We start from the raw sequence: 17,199 nt of genomic DNA, 5'->3' as shown, positions 1-17,199 counted from the left end.
CTTCTCTCCTGCACCGCACCCTCGACTTTCATGTCGCTACTCCGCACGGCGATGATTTTCGTTCGCAGACAGCGCAGTGTGCCCCAAGGCATCCATCAATGGGCGTGTCCTGTTACTGAAATATGGAGTGGTCGGTGCGGCTGATAGGGAGGCGGGTGGACATGTGTATTCAGAAACCAGCGAACGCAACCAATGTCCTCGAAATCAGGTGGTCCTGTTTCGGTTTGCGAACGCTGTGAGCCGGAGGGCATCTGCTGTGATCAGGATGCATCAAACAACGACATCGCCGGCGGTGGATGCGACTTTCTTCTGGCTGAGGGTGATCTGCATCGGAATGGAAGTGAGGGGCATCGTAAGTAAGGGAATGTGCATGCGGTACCTGCTGGCTGCTGCCTGGTGGTCGACAAAGGGTGCGCATCCATGGTCGGCCCCCTCCATGCTCGAGAGGCTTACTTTGTCGCCCAGGCTCAGGGCAACGCCCTGGGTCTTGCTTCGGATGCGGATGTGGCCCGAAATGACATTATCTTGCTGTTCCAGGCAGATGTTGGCCAAGGCATCCTCGCCAAAGATGCTGCGGGCATACAGGTTGGCAGCCAAGAAGCCACAGTCACCCGAAAGCGCGTGCTCAGGGGTCAGGCAAGCCATGTTGGTGCTCTTCATGATGTGGTTGAGATACTCGCGCAGGTCGCTGGAGCAAAGTGAAAACAGACATGATCAGCGATGCCGCACCTTCAGAAACACGGACGACGACCACCGCGGCGGCAATACTCACGTAATATTGGTGTTCACCAGGACCTTGTTCTCCCATTCAAATTCGATCCACATCGACCGGAACTGGGTTTCGGTGCAGTAGGCCGGGTTGATGTAGTCCATGATATCGATGTGGATGTCGTTGAGGATGACACAGTGGGTGTCGAGCGCAGAGGAGCCATCGTAGACAATGTTGCCAAAGATCACACCCGTCTCGGTCGATGAAACCTTGATGTTGGCCTTGATGCTGTGGAAGCCGTGGGGAGGAATGGTCTGGGGAGACGGGCGCTCGACCAGCTTGAGGTCGCCCAGGGTGGAGAACTCGAGGGTGAGGTTCTGCAGGGTTTCGCCGGTCTGGTTGACGATCAGGACGTCCAGGAGAATGTCGTACTGATGCACATTCACGTAAGCTTCGGCATAGACGGGATCAGAGAAACCTGGACAAGAGCCGGTGATGTGTGAGCGAGAGTCGCTGTCTGCTGGAGTCACTGCAAATATACATCGTCGTGCACTCACCTGTCAGCTGAACGATGCGGTTGAGCTTGGAGACCAGCGCTTCGTTTCGCTCGGTCTGACCAGTGGCGCGATCCAGATCCAAGTCCTGTCGGTGGAAGGTGCCGGTGCAGAGGAGGGAGTGGCCGTGCCATCACAGGTTTTAGCAACACGGATCGTCTAGGAACAACGCACGGCAGAGTGAAGCAATACAGGAAACAGCCAGCTCATTCACTGAAGCAGTGTAGGGAGGCGGAGCGACGCCAATCGACACCCCGATGTTGCCAATGCGGCCAGCAACGAGCCGCACAAGCAAAGAAACGACAGACAGACACTATTGCTGGATCCGGCGCTGCAGATCAGGATCGCGGAGAGCCACGCACCTCGTCGATGCCATCGCCGCCAGTCTTCTTGGTCTTGAGCAAGCGGAAGGAAATGGCGTCGTCGACATGGACCTTGACGGATTTCTTGGACTTTTTCTTTTCCTCGACGAGTTTCTGTTGGAGTCGCGACCCATCATCGATAATTAGTATCAGTCCTGGCTCCCCTTGCTCGGCATGACCCACTTTGCTGCAACGATGGATCTTCACCTGCTCGGCGTTGATCAACTGGGTAAAAGCCCTGCGACAGTCCTGGAGGAACACGTCCTTCAGGATGCCCTCGCTGCCTGGCGTGGCCGAGAGAACTCGCAGGCAAGAGATGATGCGTTCGTTGGAGTCTTCGTCGATGGGCGAGGACGAAAACTCGGAGCGGCCGACACGGATGATGCTTGTCATGATCAGCATGGCCTGGACACAGTCGCGAGGATTATATGGTGAGCGATCCGATAAATCGCGCCACGCACGACTTGAGCACCTCCATATGATGTCGGCGAAGCAAGCCACGCAAAATCATACTCGGTGGACATGATCCCGCCAACATGCAATGACTCCCGCGCACTTCCATCCGAACAAACCTCGGAACGGAGCGAGTTGGTTTTGAGGAAGTCCTGGCTCAACTCAGCATACCGCAGCACTAGCTTGACAAGCGACGAGGACAGAACAGCGCCAAGGAAATAATCGCCGTTGAGGAGAAGGCCACGCAGCGGCGGCTTCGCTGAGGACTTGCGGGCATCAGCCTTGGACTGAGTGTCTCGGGAGGTGAAGGCACTCTCAGTGGCGTAGGTGCCGTCGGCCAAGACGCGGCGCGAAGCGGCAGGAGCTTGGCTGCTTGGGGTTTCGCCCTTGGCCTCGCCAGAGTCGGCTTCGTCTTCCTCGAGCAAGCGCTAAAGACAGTGGAGGCGTTAGAATGCGCATCCGCTTGCTCCAAGCAGGTCAGTCATGTTAAAACAGAGCACAGTGTGAGGTTGTACCTGTTCCGAGGCAAGGATGGGAAGTTCACCCAGACCGGCACGGATTTGCTCAAAGGCACGATCGATGGCTGCGCAACAAAGCATCTGGACGTCAATCGCTGGGCCATGCGTGCAGTTTGGCGCTTCCGATCAAATGTGCTATCGCCGAACCCGCCTGCAGCATGCGGCATTTAGATGTGCATGGATATACATACCTGGACCATCCAGAGCATATTCACCAATGATCCACAGAGCACCGCGGAAGACTCGGCCGGTCTTCATGTCGGTAAAGCTGTCGAGCAGACGAGTGACGATGCTCTGACGAAGACCTGGGAACTTTTCAATGACCTCTCTGTGGATTGTCATGAGCGCAGAAAGCGTTAGTAGCGCTCAAAGCCCTGAGATGTTTGGAAGTGCAAAGCTGGCAAGCTGGGGTCCATCCTGTCGAGAGAGCAGCGACACTCTCCGCCCGAGAATGGATATCGATAACAGGGAATCCACTCCATCGGCGACACACTCAGACGACACACACAGACGACACACTCAGACGACACACTCAAACACGCAATGGACGCACCTCACAAACGAGATGACATCCACGGCCGAGGAGTTGCTGGTTTCGCCCAGGAACTCCATCAGAACATGCACGACGCTCTCGGCGACCTTGGAAAACTTCATTGCGCACGAGTGCACGGCGTGGATAAGGAGCTGACGGTATTCGTTGTTCTGTTCGAGGACATCAAGACGAGCAGTGAGCCAATTTGGCATTGCGGTGCAACCTTACAAGCCAAGATATGCAGGCTCGGTATCTGTCTGAGACAGAGCAGGACACAATGCCTTCAACCAGCTGCGGCTGAGCCTGGCGCAGTGCACCACAGGATCAAGTCCGTACCTTCTCGTACTCAGCCTCGTGGGTCTTGACAAGCTCCTTCTTCAGGAAGTTGACAATCTCGTCGACGTTGCGACTGGACACCATTTCCATGGTGATCTTGAGGCATTTGCGACGCACGTCAATATCGGGGCTGGACGGCACAGGATACCATTAATCGACGGTGAACTCAAGCGTGGCAGGGTGGAGGATAATCGGGACGAATGTGCAACTGACAGTCAAGTCGCACCTGGAGAGGACGCGCAGAATGTCCATAGCGAGATCATCCAGAACGCTCTCGTGGCGCTCGCGCAGCTCATTCAGGCGGTCGAGAACAATAAGCTTGACGTTGTTATCGGACTCCTTGATGACAAGCTCGATATAGCACGATGCAGCGGCTGTAACAAGCCAGGATCGTTAGTCTGCTGTGTATCGCAACAGCCTCATCATCGATATGATGCACCAGGCCAGCTACCCTCCTCCCCTGTCACAGGCAAGAGTCTTACCCTTCACGGCAGAGGAGTGGGAAGTCAGAACAACCAGGGTCGTGGCGGCCTCGTACTTGACGGTGGGGGCCGACGAGTGCAGCAGCGAAAAGATACACTGGATGTACTTGGCCTGGGTGATGGCGCCATCAGGATATCCGGCAGCACATGAATCGTCAGCAAAGGAAAAGCCCAACAGCGGAGTCAGTCGAAAGTAATCGCCAGAGTCCGTGTTGGTGCGGTTGTCGTGGCTTTGTTGGGGGCTCCGGCTCGTTGGAGGAGCGCCGGCATGGCAAGCCCGACATGTATGAACCGTGGTCGCTTGAACATACGACAGCAATGCGTCTGCATACCTTGTCTGCGTTGGGATTGCGGCAGTCCTTGCGGATAAACTCGATGATCGACAGCTGGAGGAGCTCATCAAAGGTGACGATCTGGGAAAAGACCTGGTTGACATACTGCGCCGCCAGCTGAGGGCGGGTGTTCATCAGCATGACGAATCCGTTGCGGCGGCTGTTCATATCGTTCTCCTATTGAACGGAGAGAGGGCAGATCGAACGGTAAGCATGGCGTTTGAATGAGAAGCCAGTCCATATCTGGATAGATGTGATTGGCGAGGAGAAGATGCACCCACTGCAACGCCTGCCATCCCAGGTATTCTCGATCACACGAGCGCCGCTTCGCCAGCTGGTTGATAGCACTCCGGGGCGGGTCATCGAATTGCGTCTGACGCTGTCCTTACGTTGAGAAGGTAGTTGGAGATGAGGTCGGGGGCGTCCGGGATCAGGAACTCAAAGTTCTTGAAGATGGTGTAAATGGCCAGGATGGCGTTTTTGCGGACGTACGAGTGGCGATGTTCCTGCAGGAGAGTCGTTCGTATGATGGATCAGACGATGGATGCAGAGCCAAGCTGCGCGGAGATCCAGGCGAAGGATGCAGCCACAGCATCCAGAAACAGCAGCCATTGGCGGCACAGAGATCGAGGGCGAAGTGTAGATCCGTGGCCAAGAGGACAGAGGCTTTGCCGGGGAACGCTGCGTACCAGGCACTGGCGGACGGAGGGAATGGTCGGCTCAAGCAGCTCGGGCTCGCGCAGCTTGCACAAGAAGCGCAGGGTGGCACCACGAATGAACTCGTTGGGGTGCTGGAGGTCGTTTCGGAGGGCGTTGCTGAAGGTGGGGAGGGGTGCTGGCTTGTTAGCAGGTCAGAACGGGAGGCCCAGGCGTCCCCGCTCAGCCGAATTGAGTATGCTGGTGCTCGGCATCATCAAAACCATTCCAGCATCAGACATGTGACAGAGTGTGCGTGAGGCAGTCGAGAATGGTGGTGCTGCTTTCCGGGGGCATTGTCGTCGCTCACCAGACCAGGATCATCTCCTGCTTCAGCTTGCCATCTGGGTTGTGCTTGGGACAAATCTCCCAGTAGATCAGCAGCAGCTTCTTCAGCGCCTTGTTGCGCGAGGGCATGATGAATCGGATGACGTGCATCAACAGCGACTGCAGAGGGTCGCCGTTGAGCATGATCATCAGAATCTTCTTCATCGTCTCGATCTTGGCCTCGTCCTTTCCATTCTCCAGAGCGCTTTTCAGATCCTGGACCGAGGGCTGATCTCTGTCGTCTGCATCCGGGCGGGGGGAAGGGAAGAGTTCAGCGAGGCTATTGGGCTTGCCACACTAGATCACACGATACGGACACGCCGGCCGGGCTCTCGAGTTATCGCCCAGCCTCGTTAGCTCCAAGGTTTGGCAGGTGCGGCTGTGGGATAGGATAGACGCATGCTTGTGGGTCTGCAAGTGCATGGGTAAACGGGAGACCAGAGCTAGAAGATAGATTACCGTCTTGCTGTACGACCGTGTAGGAGATATTGTTGTCGGCCATGGCGAACGATTGCACCGGGGGGGGGACAGAGCAGTGCGATGTGTATGCTGGTGTGAAGAGCAGCAACGAGCCAAAGCGGCAAAGATGGCGAAATCTTGGAATCTCCTCTGGCCAGGGCCGGATCGAGCCAGGGCAAGCGCCGGATCGAGCCGAGAGAGCGAGAGCGAGAAGGGTGGAGAGCGAGCCGAGAGCGAGCCGAGAGCGAATCCTCTACAGGCACCATTGTTGCACAGCTCAAACGAGACGAGACACCCAAGCTGTGGAGTACACTGGATTCAGGGGGAAATGGGACACCTGCCCACAACCCATTTGTCGGTGTAGTATGTGATGTGCTTGCGTCTAACTATGCCATAGGAAATAGAACAGATCACTTTGGCAGCCTCCGAGTGAAGACCACCGGTCGCTCTCCGGTCTCCACAATCGACCTGCACACTGGTCTCGGAGTATCAGCGGCGAATGGGCCAACACGACTGGAATGAGGTGGAGATGTGCGTGTATTCAGCTGCCCGCAGAGCGGGGTATCATTTTGGCCAGGAACAAAGTCGTGAGAGTGGTGAGAGAAAGAGATGGGGAAAAGGAAGGAAGACGCAAAGCACAAAACGCAAAGCACAAAACGCAAAACGCAAAAGCAGCAGACTTGGCGGATATGCTTTGGTCTTAGACGGCAAGAGACGGCTTGGCAGGCTCGTTGGTCGTGACCACGGCCTCTGGTTCTTTGGTGGCATCTTTCTTGGGGTGGTGGTACTGCTTGACGCCCAGGGAGAGCAGCAGCGCAACGCCGATGAAGGGAATGACGTACTTGAGCGTGAGAGAGAATGCGCCCACAAAGGCATTAACGGCGATGGTGTGCAGGGCAGGGCTGGACTGGAGAGCAACGATCGCCTGAGGAGAGGCTTCGATCGCGGTGACCAGCTGGGGCGGGAGATTGGTACCCTGGAGCTGCGAAGTAATCTGGTTGTTGAAAATGGCACCAGTGATGGCAAGACCAAAGCAGCTATTGAAGAGGGCAGCGATGAAGCGGGACGGGTGTGGAGCAAAGCGAAGCGACAAGGGTCAGTCTGTGGTTCCCCCGATTGAGACACCCGCCCTCCCAAAAGTCTGCATGGGCGGCATTGCTTCGCCTATGACGATAGCCCAGGCACACTCACCCTCCAAGGGTCTGGCAAAAGTTGACCAGCGAGGTTGCAATCGCAATCAGAGACTTGTTGACGCTGGCCTGGGCTGCGAGGACACGGATCTGGACAACCGAGCCGACGCCCATGCCGGTGATGAGCAGGAAGCCGATAAGGGCGCCGTTCGAGGAGTTTATGTCCAAGAGCGAGCACAAATACGTGCCAACGCCCATGAGGATGAAGCCAATGTAGAAAAAGTAGGTGTAGTAGCCGGTCTTGGAGACGAGGAGACCTGTAGGAAGCACGGAGATATATGGTTTGCATGGTCAGCGGCATGACTTGCAGCTTTGCGGATCATGGATAAGCGTGAAGGAGCATTATCAGACATCAGGGGGCATATGCCGCACGGCAGTATCAGCCAATCAACTTGTCCTTACCACTTCCAATACTACAGACAACGACACCAATGACGAGCGGGAACATGGCAATGCCCGAATCGGTGGCGCTCTTTCCAAGAGCCACCTGGAAAAAGGTTGGCAGGTAGAAGACGAGCGAGATGAAAGAGGCACCAAAGAAGGCAGCAAGGCCATAGATCAGGATGATGCTTCTGTTCACAAAGACCTTGGGAGGGACGACGGGCTCGACGGCAAACTTGACTTCGATGACGACAAAGGCGATGGCCAGGACACCGCCGACGATGAATAGGGCAATGGTCTGGGGGTCGTTCCAGTTCCAGACATTGCCGCCGGACTGAAGCGGCAACAGGATGCAGACGATGGCACCCATGAGCACGATGGAGCCGAGGTAGTCGATTCGCTTGAGCTTCTCGGTGATGGAACCCTTGGTGTGTGGGAAGTTGAGGAAGAGAAGAGCAGCGATGACGGTGATCAGGCCGACGGGCAGGTTGATGTAGAAACACCAGCGCCAGGTGAGGTGGTCGGTGACTGGGATGCGGGAGTGAGACGAGCGACATCATTGGCGGCAGGACCGAGAGGTCAGAGATGAGAGGCAGCAATTGTCAGTATGTGCTATAAAGCGGCATCAGGCGTGCAGACTGGGCTAGGCTGGGCTGCATCGAGTGGCATTGCTCCGTTCCGAGCATTCGACTGGACCCACTGGCCCATCCTTACACATGTACATGCTACTTACAGAGACCGCCAAGCAGAGGACCGATGACAGAAGCGAGGCCAAAGACAGCGCCGATCATGCCTTGGTACTTTCCACGGTCACGGAACTCGACGAGATCCGAGATGATGATCAGGACCAGATTGAAGATACCGCCACCACCAACACCGGCGATGGCGCGACCGACAATCAGCATGTCCAAGGTCTGTTGACAGCGGAAGCCAGGGAGATGTGGAGTGAGTATGGCGGCGACAAGGAGCGCTGGCCGCACCGGGATGTGCAAAGTGCTTGCGACTGCCAGCGCCGGGTCGGGGATAGATCGAGCTTACCGCTGCGGCACCGCAGATGGCGCTTCCAACCTCGAATGTGATGACAGCAAACAAGAAGGTGGAGCGACGGCCGAAGATATCAGAGAGCTTTCCGTATGTGGGCGAGAAGGCGGCCGTGGTGAGGAGGAAGGCCGTTCCGATCCATGGAATGCGCTGGAAGTCCGAGAACTCGGCGGCAATCTTGGGAATGGCTGTGGAGACGATGGTTTGGTCCAGGGCGGCGAGGAAGATGGCCAGGGCAAGGCTGGAGGAGGAGGGGCCGGGCGTACAGGCGGAGCTAATGTCAGTCCATGGTGTCTGTTGCAGTGCGCTGCACTGCACCGTGCATCCAGATGGATGCTGGCGATTGCATGATATGGGCCGTCGACCCGCTCGACTGGCCGGTACTTACCCAACAAAGACCAGGGCGAAGCGGGCGCCCTTCAGCTCGATAACTGGGTGCGCCTCGATTTCGTTTTCCTCGCTGGAGCCGGCCTGGGGCTCCTCGGGCTTGGGCTCGCCAAGGGTCACGACCGACGTTTCGGATGACTCGGGGTTGGCCGTGGTCATTGGGACTGGATGGGTGAGAGGGAATGCAATGCAAACTTGAGGATGCAGTTGGTGGATGGCAAGAGCCGAGGACGATCCTGCGGCGGTCTTGGGGGATTTTATCGTTCGCTCGGTCCTGCTGATCCCACGGACACCCCCGGCTTGGCTCGAAGTGGACACAGAGGACGCGTCGCCAGGCAGCGGGCCAATCGGCGGCGGAGATGCAGCCGCATGTTGAGCAAGCATGAGCCATCAGCACAAAAGCGTCTGTGCTGCTCTTGCTGCTCTTGCTGCCGTTGCATCCACGTTGCTCTTGCTGGCGCCTGTTGTTGCCTGGTCGTGACGCTGCCTGCTCCACCGTAATTGGCTGCCAGAATAAGCAAGGATCCAAGAGTATTTCCGCCACTCTGCAGCAACTCTGTATCGCGGATGTCACCAAGCAAAAGCTCCAGCTGGCGGAATAACCCGGCGGCCAGCGCCCGGAAGACTGAACCCTCTGGTCCCAGCGCGGCCGGCGCGGAGATTGGCTTTGAAATCGACGCTGGGCCTGGTTGTCACGGCTGCGTGGCTGCAAGGGCCTGACGGATCTCTTGGTCCGCGGAGGGAGCCGTTGCGCCAAGCGTCCTGATGCAGATGTTGCTGTGTCGCTTGTCGGCATCTGGACGGGGCAGGGGTCGACCGAGACACAGGGCAGCAACAGCGTCACCACGGAGATCGGTGCCGATGCGTGAGTGCCGAATGCACGGCAGGCGAGGCATCGAGTCTCGATCGATCGATCGGCCGACACGAGACCGACAACGAGGGTGCGGCTGGGGCAGCACCCTGCGTGGTCGGAAGGATCGGTGCTGTGGCAGGCGGGGGTCGCCTGCTGGGGTGTATACTCATGGGGATTGTGCCCAGCATGCAAGGGATCAACACGACCCGTCAGCCAAGTCACCATGACTCGCCAGTGCCAGATCATAGCATGCTATATTGTAACTTTTTTTTTTCAATCCGCGATGCTGCGCCGGCCCCGGGGTTGCCAGAGCATCAGCGAGACCAGCGCATCATTCACAAGGACGCTGCACGGCGGAGGAAGAGAAGAGGTAACGAGCGGGGCATTTGGAGATGGATGAGTATCGAGTGTGTTGGCCCGTATGGTGGGCAAAGAGAGACGGGTTCCTTGTGGATGAATCAATACAGATTGGCGATAAGGGCCAAGCCTGAGAGTGCAGCCATAGCCACGGCACCCATGGGAACGGCGGCTCCAGCATCGCTGGTGGATGAAGAGGTGGGCGAGCTCGACACAGCGGCGCTGGAGGTCAGGGCGGCGCTTGTGCTCAGGGCAGTTCCAGAGGATGGAGCATCACTTCCAGTGGGGACTAGGAACGTAACGGTGGAGTTGCTAGAGGCATGTAGAATGCACAATTAGAGTCGTAAAGCAGGACAGGGACGCTCCTCGGACGCAATCATTAGAGAAGCCGGACGACTGACAATGAGCTGATCGCCAAGATACTTACGCTGGATAGCAGATGCCTCCGGCGTCGACAATCCGGCCCAGAACACACTTGAGCCCGCTATCGCACTGCGGAGGGTTGGCGATGAATCCGCCGCAGTGCTGGCCCACACCGACGGCAAGGACACCCGAAGCTGGCAGAAACGGCAATGGCGTGCAGATGTCAGCGAAAGAGATTATGTGCTGTGGCACTGGCTGCTGGCGGACAGCACGAACAGAGCGAGCGTACCGAGGAAGCCAGCGGCAAGAATAGACTTGATGAGCACCATGATGGACAGACGGAGACAACGGAGCGGGCGAGGACGGCGAGGACGGCGAGGAGATGGGCAGAGCGAGTGGGGAAGGAACGAACGAACGAACGAAGGACGGAAGGAAGGACCAAAGGAAGGAACAGAGCCGCCTGCGAAAGGCCGGAGGCGAGGCAAGAGCGCGGTGCCGCCTCGCGCCTTGTGGCAGGAGGCACCTGTGGCGCAGCCCGCGAGAGCTGAGCGAGACGAGGCGTGTGGGGAAGCACCATCGATGCGGACCTGGAAGAATGACGCTGTCGCTGGGCGGGCGGGAGGCGGCTGGGGGGGGGTGATGTGGAGAGTGGAGAGAGTGATACGGGCTCAGATGCAGGCCGACAACCGAGGTACGGATGCAGACGGGATGGCTGCAGACGGCGGGCGCGAGCGGGACGGTGTTTGGCGAGAGCATCTGGCGAGAGCGTCTCGACCGACGCGGTTGGGGGCACATGAGCCCCTCGACAAGGACTGGGTTCCAGCACCGTCAGATGACTGAAAGCGCAAATGAATGTGGGATCAAATCAAATCGGCTCAAGACCTATATTCGCAGCATGCACTTTCGACTCCAACTCCAACTGCACGTTCGACCCGACTGCGAATTCACTTCGACCCGACTGCGATTGTAATTTCGACTGATTGCGGCTGCGATTGCAGCTCCAAGCTTGTTTCCATGACACTGATTCGATTCCGAGACCTCGCTTCACTTGTGTGGTCCATGGCACGACCGAGGGGATTTTGCGGTGGTTTGGTGGAGGGGGTATCCGATGCTGGAGCCAGCGATTCGCCCAGCCGACGGAGCGAGAAGAGGCTTGCTCCAGCTTCGCGCAGGCAGGCTCGCCGGCTGTGAAGTTAGATGGGGCGACAGACGCCGCCAGCATCGGGGATACGGCCCAGGGCGCATCGGAGACCAGAGTCGCACTGGGCAGCATTGCTGATGTGGCCGCCGCAGTGCTCGCCGACACCGGCAGCAAGGGCGCTTGAGGCAGCTGCGTCAAGCGACGAGGAGATGTTAGCAGGCCAGCAGCAAGCGTGCGCCTGCCATGCGAGCCGGCAGCGACAGCGCAACGATGTGTGCGAGCAGCATCACAGAGGTGCCAACGAGCGCGGGCGGCAGCGACAACGAACCAAGGAGAGCGGCAAGGGCGAGGTACTTGATTGCGTTCATCTCGGCGGCTGGCGGATGGCAGATGCGACGAGGCGGATGCGATGAGGAGACGGGGCGACGAGGCAGATGCGAGGCAGATGCGAGGCGGGTGGGGTATTTGTAGTCCCGCAGCCACCCACCCCCATGCATGTGCATCGCTCCGGCGAGCCAAGCGATGCTCGGTGGCGCACATCGAGGACCAGTCCCGCTGGAGCACCAAACCACTCTGGAAGTGCTTGCGGTCATGTGGCGGCCTCTGCTTGTGCGCTCTCGCCCGGAGCATCTCGGTGCCGTCTCGGCGCTGTCTCGGCACCGTCTCGGCGCTGTCTCGCCGCCCTCGCTCCTCTTTGTGTCATCGGGTTTGTTTGTCTGCCGTCGGTGTTCTTTTGTCTTTTTCAGTCAAGTCATCATCGCCATCTGACTCTGGTCTGCTTCTGACCTGCCTCTGGTCTGACCCTGGCCCCAGCCCAAAGCCCTGTCCTCTGCCGTCTGTCTGCGCTGTGATCGCCGTTGCAGAGCCCCTTCCCCGGTCGGCCCGAATCCGCTCTCCCACTTCCGCGCTGCTCCCCCCCCGCTTGTCTCTCTCTCTGCCATCCGCACCAGCCGCCACGACTCTTGATGCGGCAACACTTCCCGGCCAGCCTGACCGACGGGGAAACGCAGATATAATCGCTGGGCTTTGACCACAGCTCGTCCAAGTTCGTATCCACCCACCGACACCCCGCTGTCTTCTGTATGCGCTCGCCGCTCCCGGCCCCCGGCTCGTTGGCCCTCGGGCAGTCCGGGGCTTGGCTGGCTGTCTGGCTGGCTGGCTGGGCTGCTTCTCGAATGGGCGATCTCTCCCTCGCACGAATCTCGCTTTCGCGGCTCCACGTTGCGCCGGACACCCGTAGTATCGATCTCGGCGGCCTCCTCACCTGTGTTCCTTACCTGTGTTTCTCTCTTGCACCTCTCTTGCACCTATTTGCACCTCTCTTGCACTTCGTCCTTCCTTCCAACCGCTCTGCAGCAACTTTGCCCTCGATCCCTGTTCGTCTCCAACCGTTTCTCCAGCCGCCATACTATGAGCGTTCCTACCGGCAACAGCGGCGAGATGAGTCCGCCCATCTCCGTGCCGCCATTCTTCCACCAGTGCGACACCAGCGACGTCCTGTCACTTGTCGTCGGAATGATGAATCGGCTCATAGCCCACAACGACGGAATACCGCTAACACACGACAACCTCACCCGATTCCACTCGCGGGCTGCTCCCAGGTGAGTGCTTGCCCCCCCCCTCCTTCCTCTTCGAGCACAACGTTGCTGTCAAGGCACATCTATCCAAAGTCTTGCATTTCTTTGCGACCACTGCAGCTGAATCTCTGGTCGTCTTGGCCAGCCAAGCTCCGTCTCCGGAACCACAACTCTGTTGGGTCTCCTGTCACTCATTGCCTTTCGTCCTTTCTTGCCTCGGATTCTGACAGCATATCCGTGCTCGACTACTTGCAACGAATTGTCCGATACGCCTCGATCGAAAAATCCGTGCTGCTGCTGCTACTGATCTATATCGACCGCATCTGCGAGATCCATCCATCTTTCACCATCTCGAGTCTGACATCACATCGGTACGGCGCCCGTGTGCCTGTCGCCGACGAGGAGCGCCATGTTGGCTGGATCGACTTTGGGCTGTCTTTCACAATCGTGATGGTTACCGAGCTCTCTGGGTTGTCGACATCCTCCTTCAGGCCGAGGCGTGGCAAGGTCCTGCTGCTCACCGTCCATGCATCCTTGGTCTCGCAGGTTTCTCATCTCGGCCATCACCGCCGGCAGCAAGGCGCTATCGGACATATACTGCACCAACACGCACTTTGCCAGGGTCGGCGGAGTTTCTGTTCAAGAACTCAATCTGCTGGAGCTCGAGGTGCGTGGTGCTCGCTCGCCCAAGCCTTGCGCTGTCCAAATGTGATCCTGTGCCTCTTCGAGTTGTCCTCGTTGGCTAATCTGGCTCGCTGCCGCATCCTTTCGGTGTGGGCAACTCTACTGCTCGGTTTCAACCATCCCTGCGCGGACTTGCGGCTTCGACTGGTCCAGTTTTGCCAGATGATCAACTGGCGCCTCTCGTGCTCGGTCGAACTGCTGCAGCAATACTACATCAACCTTGTGCGGACAAACCCCAACTTCACGCTGGCCACGGTCACTTACGACATGTCTCCGGCTGAACAGCTCTCGTCCTCTGTCTCGAGTCAGGACTCGCGGGAGCCACACTCGACCACTCCCGACCCTGCCTTCTCGCCCTCCCGAAACGCCACATCGGTGAATCCCAGTGTTCCCACCAGCACCATCGGCGGCTCGGGCAACTCGCGCAAGTCGACCCACTCTAATTTATCACACATCACCACGTCCTCGTCATACACGAATGGCTCGACGCACTCCAGCATGTCTGGTTACAGCGCCGAGTCCGAATCGGCCAATTCGGTATAATCGCTCGGTTGATCTCGCCTATGTCGCTACCTTTGCGATGGCCCCCGTCTCGCAAGGCTTCCCAATCTGCTGCCCTGATCCCATCCTCCCAACCCCGCTCCTCGTTGCTCCGTCTTGGTCCATGGCTTGCCTATGGACAAAACCAAGCCGTCTCCTTTGCCCATGTCCCATGCCCATGCCCGAGCTTCGCGTGAAATGCACCGCTCCTTGCCGCAGCCCATGTCGATTCTCGCACTCGGGTTCCTTGACCACCCACTGATCGCCCCATGCACCGGCCCTCCGCTTCCTGGCCACGTTCTGCCCAACCCCGCTCCTCGCCCACTAATATATCCTACAGCCATGGCGCTCTCTGATGCGTCGCCGTGAATCTGAGGACAACCACAACACCATCCACTGCCCATTCATCCACCCATCCGTTCATCCTTCCTTCCATCTCTCCGTCCTTCCGTCCGTCCACTCAGCCAACCCACCCTCCACTCCTGGCTGACCCCTCCCCTCCCCTCGATATCTCGCATGTTGGCAGCACCGGTGCTGTTTGCAAGTTGTCCTCGAAGCCACGGTGGCGACGCACTGAGACCTGGAGCTGTGCGAGCGAGCAACCGCACAATTCAAATGCTGCGACGACTGTGGGCTCGGTTGGGATAAATGGAACTGCTGCCCTCCAGAGAAGGTTGTCGCGGGTGTGTCCATGAGGATGTCCCCGAGCTGTTCCCCACAGCTCGAACGAGGCTACACCTGTTGCCCGTTTATTATTCGGCAAGGTGTCCCGGCCGAATGCCCGAGTATTGGACGAGCGAGCGATTTCCGCATATTCGCTCGTATAATCAATTTTATTTGAATACAGCTTGTATCAATACGCTTACATGCACAACAGTGCTTCTAGGCCATGTTGCAGCATACGGAGGAATCACCGGGACTGGAGACTTCAGGGGTCGGGGTCGGGGGTCGGGGTCAGGGGGCGAGACAAGCGGACAGCTCGGGATGCGACAATTAGAGCTCGCAGTAGAGCACCTGTTCGCGTCCCAGGCTCACGGCATCCATAATGGATCCCATGCCGCCAGTGATCGACAAGACAGTGCTGGTTCCGGAGAATGACAGGTTCTCTGTCGACAGGATTTCGGAGAGCAGGTGGAGCAGAGTGATGTTAGTAGTTGCGCCAGGACTGTGGGATCGGGCCTGTCGAGTGGAGCAGCTGCAGCGGCCGAGCGGCTCCAGCATCCAAAAACAGAAACTCTCATGCGAAACTGGTTGAGCCCTGCGCGCTCGCAACATACCCTGCTTTCCGCCCGTGCGGTTGGCAAAGACCACGATCACGGTTTTGTCAGGAACCTCTCTGGTGCTGTCGATCACGGGTCGGAGTCGTTGTCCCCAAGCCTTGACGGTTCCGAAGGACGGATCTTCTTCTTCGAGACCTTCGTCCAGCTCTGTACGGGTCCACGCCATCGGGCAGAGAATCAGCTGCGAGCCGGAATCCGCCTGGAAGCGTGTAAAATCGCACATCCACCGGTTGGCCTCGAGCTGGTGCGTGCTCAGGTCCAGGGAGATTCCAAAGCCAACCTGAGGGAAATTCAAGGACGAGGGGGATGTCCCGTGTTCGAATCGAGATATTTGTTAGAACGCTGGAGCGCGGGGTTAGGTTCGCTTCATGTGTTGCCATGAATGTCGGGGCGCATTTCGCCATTTGCATTCGTTCTTATAGTCCGCCACCGAACGCACACCAGGGCGCTGCCGATACTCACCCTGCCAAGCGACGGGACATCGAGGTACTTGAAGCCATCGCCTTGGTCGGCCCAGCCCTCGTCATTCTTGGAGAGAAGGTGCCTGTGGTAGGTAAACAAGAGCTCGCCGGTCGGGCCGACAAAGCAGGCGGCGTTGTAGAACTTTTCCTTGCCATCCTCCACTGCCAAGTTGTCGAGGGGGGATAGGGAAACGAGAGATAGGGGGTGGCAAGCAAAGAGCGTCGGTAAGCAAAAGAGCGTCGGTAAGCAAAGCGGTGTATGCACGCGAGGGGTGTTAGCACGCGAAGGGCGTTAGCACGCGAGGGGTATGAACGAAAGGGGGTCCCGTGCAAGACATTTCCCCCCCTCCTGCCTGCACTCTGCTTTTGGCAGCAACACTGCCGTCTGAGCCGGCTGCAGCGATGGGTTTTATTAGGCTGCTCGAAACCGCCTGGCGCCTCTGGATACGCACCGACAATTCGTGGGTAGCCAACCAGGACAAAAGTCTTGAGTCTGATAGCTGTTAGCAAGGGGTAAGTGGGCAACAAGGGAGACATCAGCAACCTGCGCGGCATCGATATAAAGAAAAGCACACCAAGAACCATGTGATGGCACAAGCACTTGACAGACGGCGAAGACACTCGAGCTCGAGGACGTCTGGTGACTATTGGACAGCAAGCTAGCTCCCCCCCCCCTGTGCCGACTGAGCTGGTCGGGGCAGGCAGGCAGGGAAACAGGGCAGGGCAGGACCGAGCGAGCTGCCAGCAGTCAAACTTACCCTGAGCCTTGGCCCACTGGACGGTCTCACCGGTTTCTCCGTCTTCTGCAAACGGGCGGATTTGTTCACGGTCTTTGAAGGTGTATCCGGTGAACCCCAACTCGGGCAGCACGAGCACATCGAGTTTATCATCTTCGCTGAGGTGGGCCAGCATCTGCGTGGCCTTGGCCATGTTTTGCTTGGGCTGACCGTGCTTGGGGTCGAACTGGAGACAGGAGACCTTCATCGGGACTGGGCTGTGAGGGGGGGGAGGAGCGACTGCTGTGGGGAGAGGATTTGGGAGGCAGACAGAGATCTGAGGGCTCAGGGGCAAGTGGTCGACGGGCAGTTGGGACCGAGACCAAGGGAAAGGACAGGGGGGAACGAGTCGCGAGCCAGTCAAGGCATGACAAGCCAGCCACCAAGCCGACCGAGAACGCACCGAGA

At 58.1% G+C, this 17,199-nt stretch overlaps 5 protein-coding genes across 5 annotated transcripts; 1 reads left to right on the top strand and 4 right to left on the bottom strand.

Moving 5' to 3' along the window:
* Window positions 1-142: 142 nt before the first annotated feature.
* Window positions 143-5,864, bottom strand: BJ171DRAFT_455545 (adaptin N terminal region-domain-containing protein). The gene is made up of 18 exons (XM_053108281.1): window positions 5,761-5,864; window positions 5,285-5,543; window positions 4,968-5,094; window positions 4,668-4,784; window positions 4,279-4,455; window positions 3,947-4,058; window positions 3,691-3,838; window positions 3,465-3,594; window positions 3,150-3,298; window positions 2,788-2,924; window positions 2,594-2,661; window positions 2,198-2,506; window positions 1,833-2,030; window positions 1,626-1,739; window positions 1,267-1,351; window positions 773-1,187; window positions 454-688; window positions 143-324 (listed from the first exon to the last, which is right to left on the bottom strand). Exons 1-18 carry the CDS (start codon window positions 5,801-5,803, stop codon window positions 271-273), a joined length of 2,877 nt encoding a protein of 958 aa, XP_052970365.1. The 5' UTR covers window positions 5,804-5,864; the 3' UTR covers window positions 143-270.
* A 418-nt stretch (window positions 5,865-6,282) lies between these two features.
* Window positions 6,283-8,972, bottom strand: BJ171DRAFT_561280 (major facilitator superfamily domain-containing protein). The gene is made up of 6 exons (XM_053113230.1): window positions 8,761-8,972; window positions 8,370-8,613; window positions 8,065-8,245; window positions 7,353-7,859; window positions 6,952-7,207; window positions 6,283-6,797 (listed from the first exon to the last, which is right to left on the bottom strand). Exons 1-6 carry the CDS (start codon window positions 8,916-8,918, stop codon window positions 6,461-6,463), a joined length of 1,683 nt encoding a protein of 560 aa, XP_052970364.1. The 5' UTR covers window positions 8,919-8,972; the 3' UTR covers window positions 6,283-6,460.
* An 861-nt stretch (window positions 8,973-9,833) lies between these two features.
* Window positions 9,834-10,759, bottom strand: BJ171DRAFT_565417 (uncharacterized protein). The gene is made up of 3 exons (XM_053113343.1): window positions 10,622-10,759; window positions 10,397-10,526; window positions 9,834-10,281 (listed from the first exon to the last, which is right to left on the bottom strand). Exons 1-3 carry the CDS (start codon window positions 10,659-10,661, stop codon window positions 10,071-10,073), a joined length of 381 nt encoding a protein of 126 aa, XP_052970363.1. The 5' UTR covers window positions 10,662-10,759; the 3' UTR covers window positions 9,834-10,070.
* A 2,154-nt stretch (window positions 10,760-12,913) lies between these two features.
* On the top strand, window positions 12,914-14,277 carry BJ171DRAFT_420035 (cyclin-domain-containing protein; the record flags this gene model as incomplete). Its single annotated transcript, XM_053107417.1, has 4 exons — window positions 12,914-13,074; window positions 13,281-13,421; window positions 13,597-13,717; window positions 13,888-14,277. 4 exons carry the CDS (start codon window positions 12,914-12,916, stop codon window positions 14,275-14,277), a joined length of 813 nt encoding a protein of 270 aa, XP_052970362.1.
* Window positions 14,278-15,080: 803 nt separating this feature from the next.
* Window positions 15,081-17,118, bottom strand: BJ171DRAFT_490877 (carbon-nitrogen hydrolase). Its single transcript, XM_053109675.1, has 5 exons — window positions 16,774-17,118; window positions 16,468-16,515; window positions 16,017-16,177; window positions 15,552-15,834; window positions 15,081-15,380 (listed from the first exon to the last, which is right to left on the bottom strand). The coding sequence occupies exons 1-5, from the start codon at window positions 16,997-16,999 to the stop codon at window positions 15,268-15,270; spliced, it is 831 nt and encodes a 276-aa protein (XP_052970361.1). The 5' UTR covers window positions 17,000-17,118; the 3' UTR covers window positions 15,081-15,267.
* Between the last annotated feature and the right edge of the window lie 81 nt (window positions 17,119-17,199).

Source organism: Polychytrium aggregatum (genome assembly GCF_025602895.1).
Source record: "Polychytrium aggregatum strain JEL109 chromosome Unknown BJ171scaffold_5, whole genome shotgun sequence".
Taxonomy (NCBI): Eukaryota; Fungi; Chytridiomycota; class Chytridiomycetes; order Polychytriales; genus Polychytrium; species Polychytrium aggregatum.
Note: the sequence above shows the minus strand (reverse complement) of the source record. Positions and strands in the feature narration are given on the sequence as shown.

Bases quoted from the DNA above. Each gene is read 5' to 3' on its own strand.
- BJ171DRAFT_455545 (XM_053108281.1), bottom strand. From the start codon at position 5,803: ATGGCCGACAACAATATCTCCTACACGGTCGTACAGCAAGACG. The intron at 3,299-3,464 runs GTACGGACTTGA...GTCCTCGAACAG, and splicing joins ACGAGGCTGAGTACGAGAAG to AACAACGAATACCGTCAGCT. The intron at 1,352-1,625 runs GTGCGTGGCTCT...TTCCACCGACAG, and splicing joins GCGGCGATGGCATCGACGAG to GACTTGGATCTGGATCGCGC.
- BJ171DRAFT_561280 (XM_053113230.1), bottom strand. From the start codon at position 8,918: ATGACCACGGCCAACCCCGAGTCATCCGAAACGTCGGTCGTGACCCTT. The intron at 8,614-8,760 runs GTAAGTACCGGC...CTCCTCCTCCAG, and splicing joins TTCGCCCTGGTCTTTGTTGG to CCTTGCCCTGGCCATCTTCC. The intron at 7,208-7,352 runs GTAAGGACAAGT...TGCTTCCTACAG, and splicing joins TGTCTGTAGTATTGGAAGTG to GTCTCCTCGTCTCCAAGACC.
- BJ171DRAFT_565417 (XM_053113343.1), bottom strand. From the start codon at position 10,661: ATGGTGCTCATCAAGTCTATTCTTGCCGCTGGCTTCCTCG. The intron at 10,527-10,621 runs GTACGCTCGCTC...CGTTTCTGCCAG, and splicing joins TCTTGCCGCTGGCTTCCTCG to CTTCGGGTGTCCTTGCCGTC. The intron at 10,282-10,396 runs GTAAGTATCTTG...ACATGCCTCTAG, and splicing joins GGAGGCATCTGCTATCCAGC to CAACTCCACCGTTACGTTCC.
- BJ171DRAFT_490877 (XM_053109675.1), bottom strand. From the start codon at position 16,999: ATGAAGGTCTCCTGTCTCCAGTTCGACCCCAAGCACGGTCAGCCCAAG. The intron at 16,516-16,773 runs GTAAGTTTGACT...CCTTGCTAACAG, and splicing joins CCAGTGGGCCAAGGCTCAGG to CTATCAGACTCAAGACTTTT. The intron at 15,835-16,016 runs GTGAGTATCGGC...AATTTCCCTCAG, and splicing joins ATGTCCCGTCGCTTGGCAGG to GTTGGCTTTGGAATCTCCCT.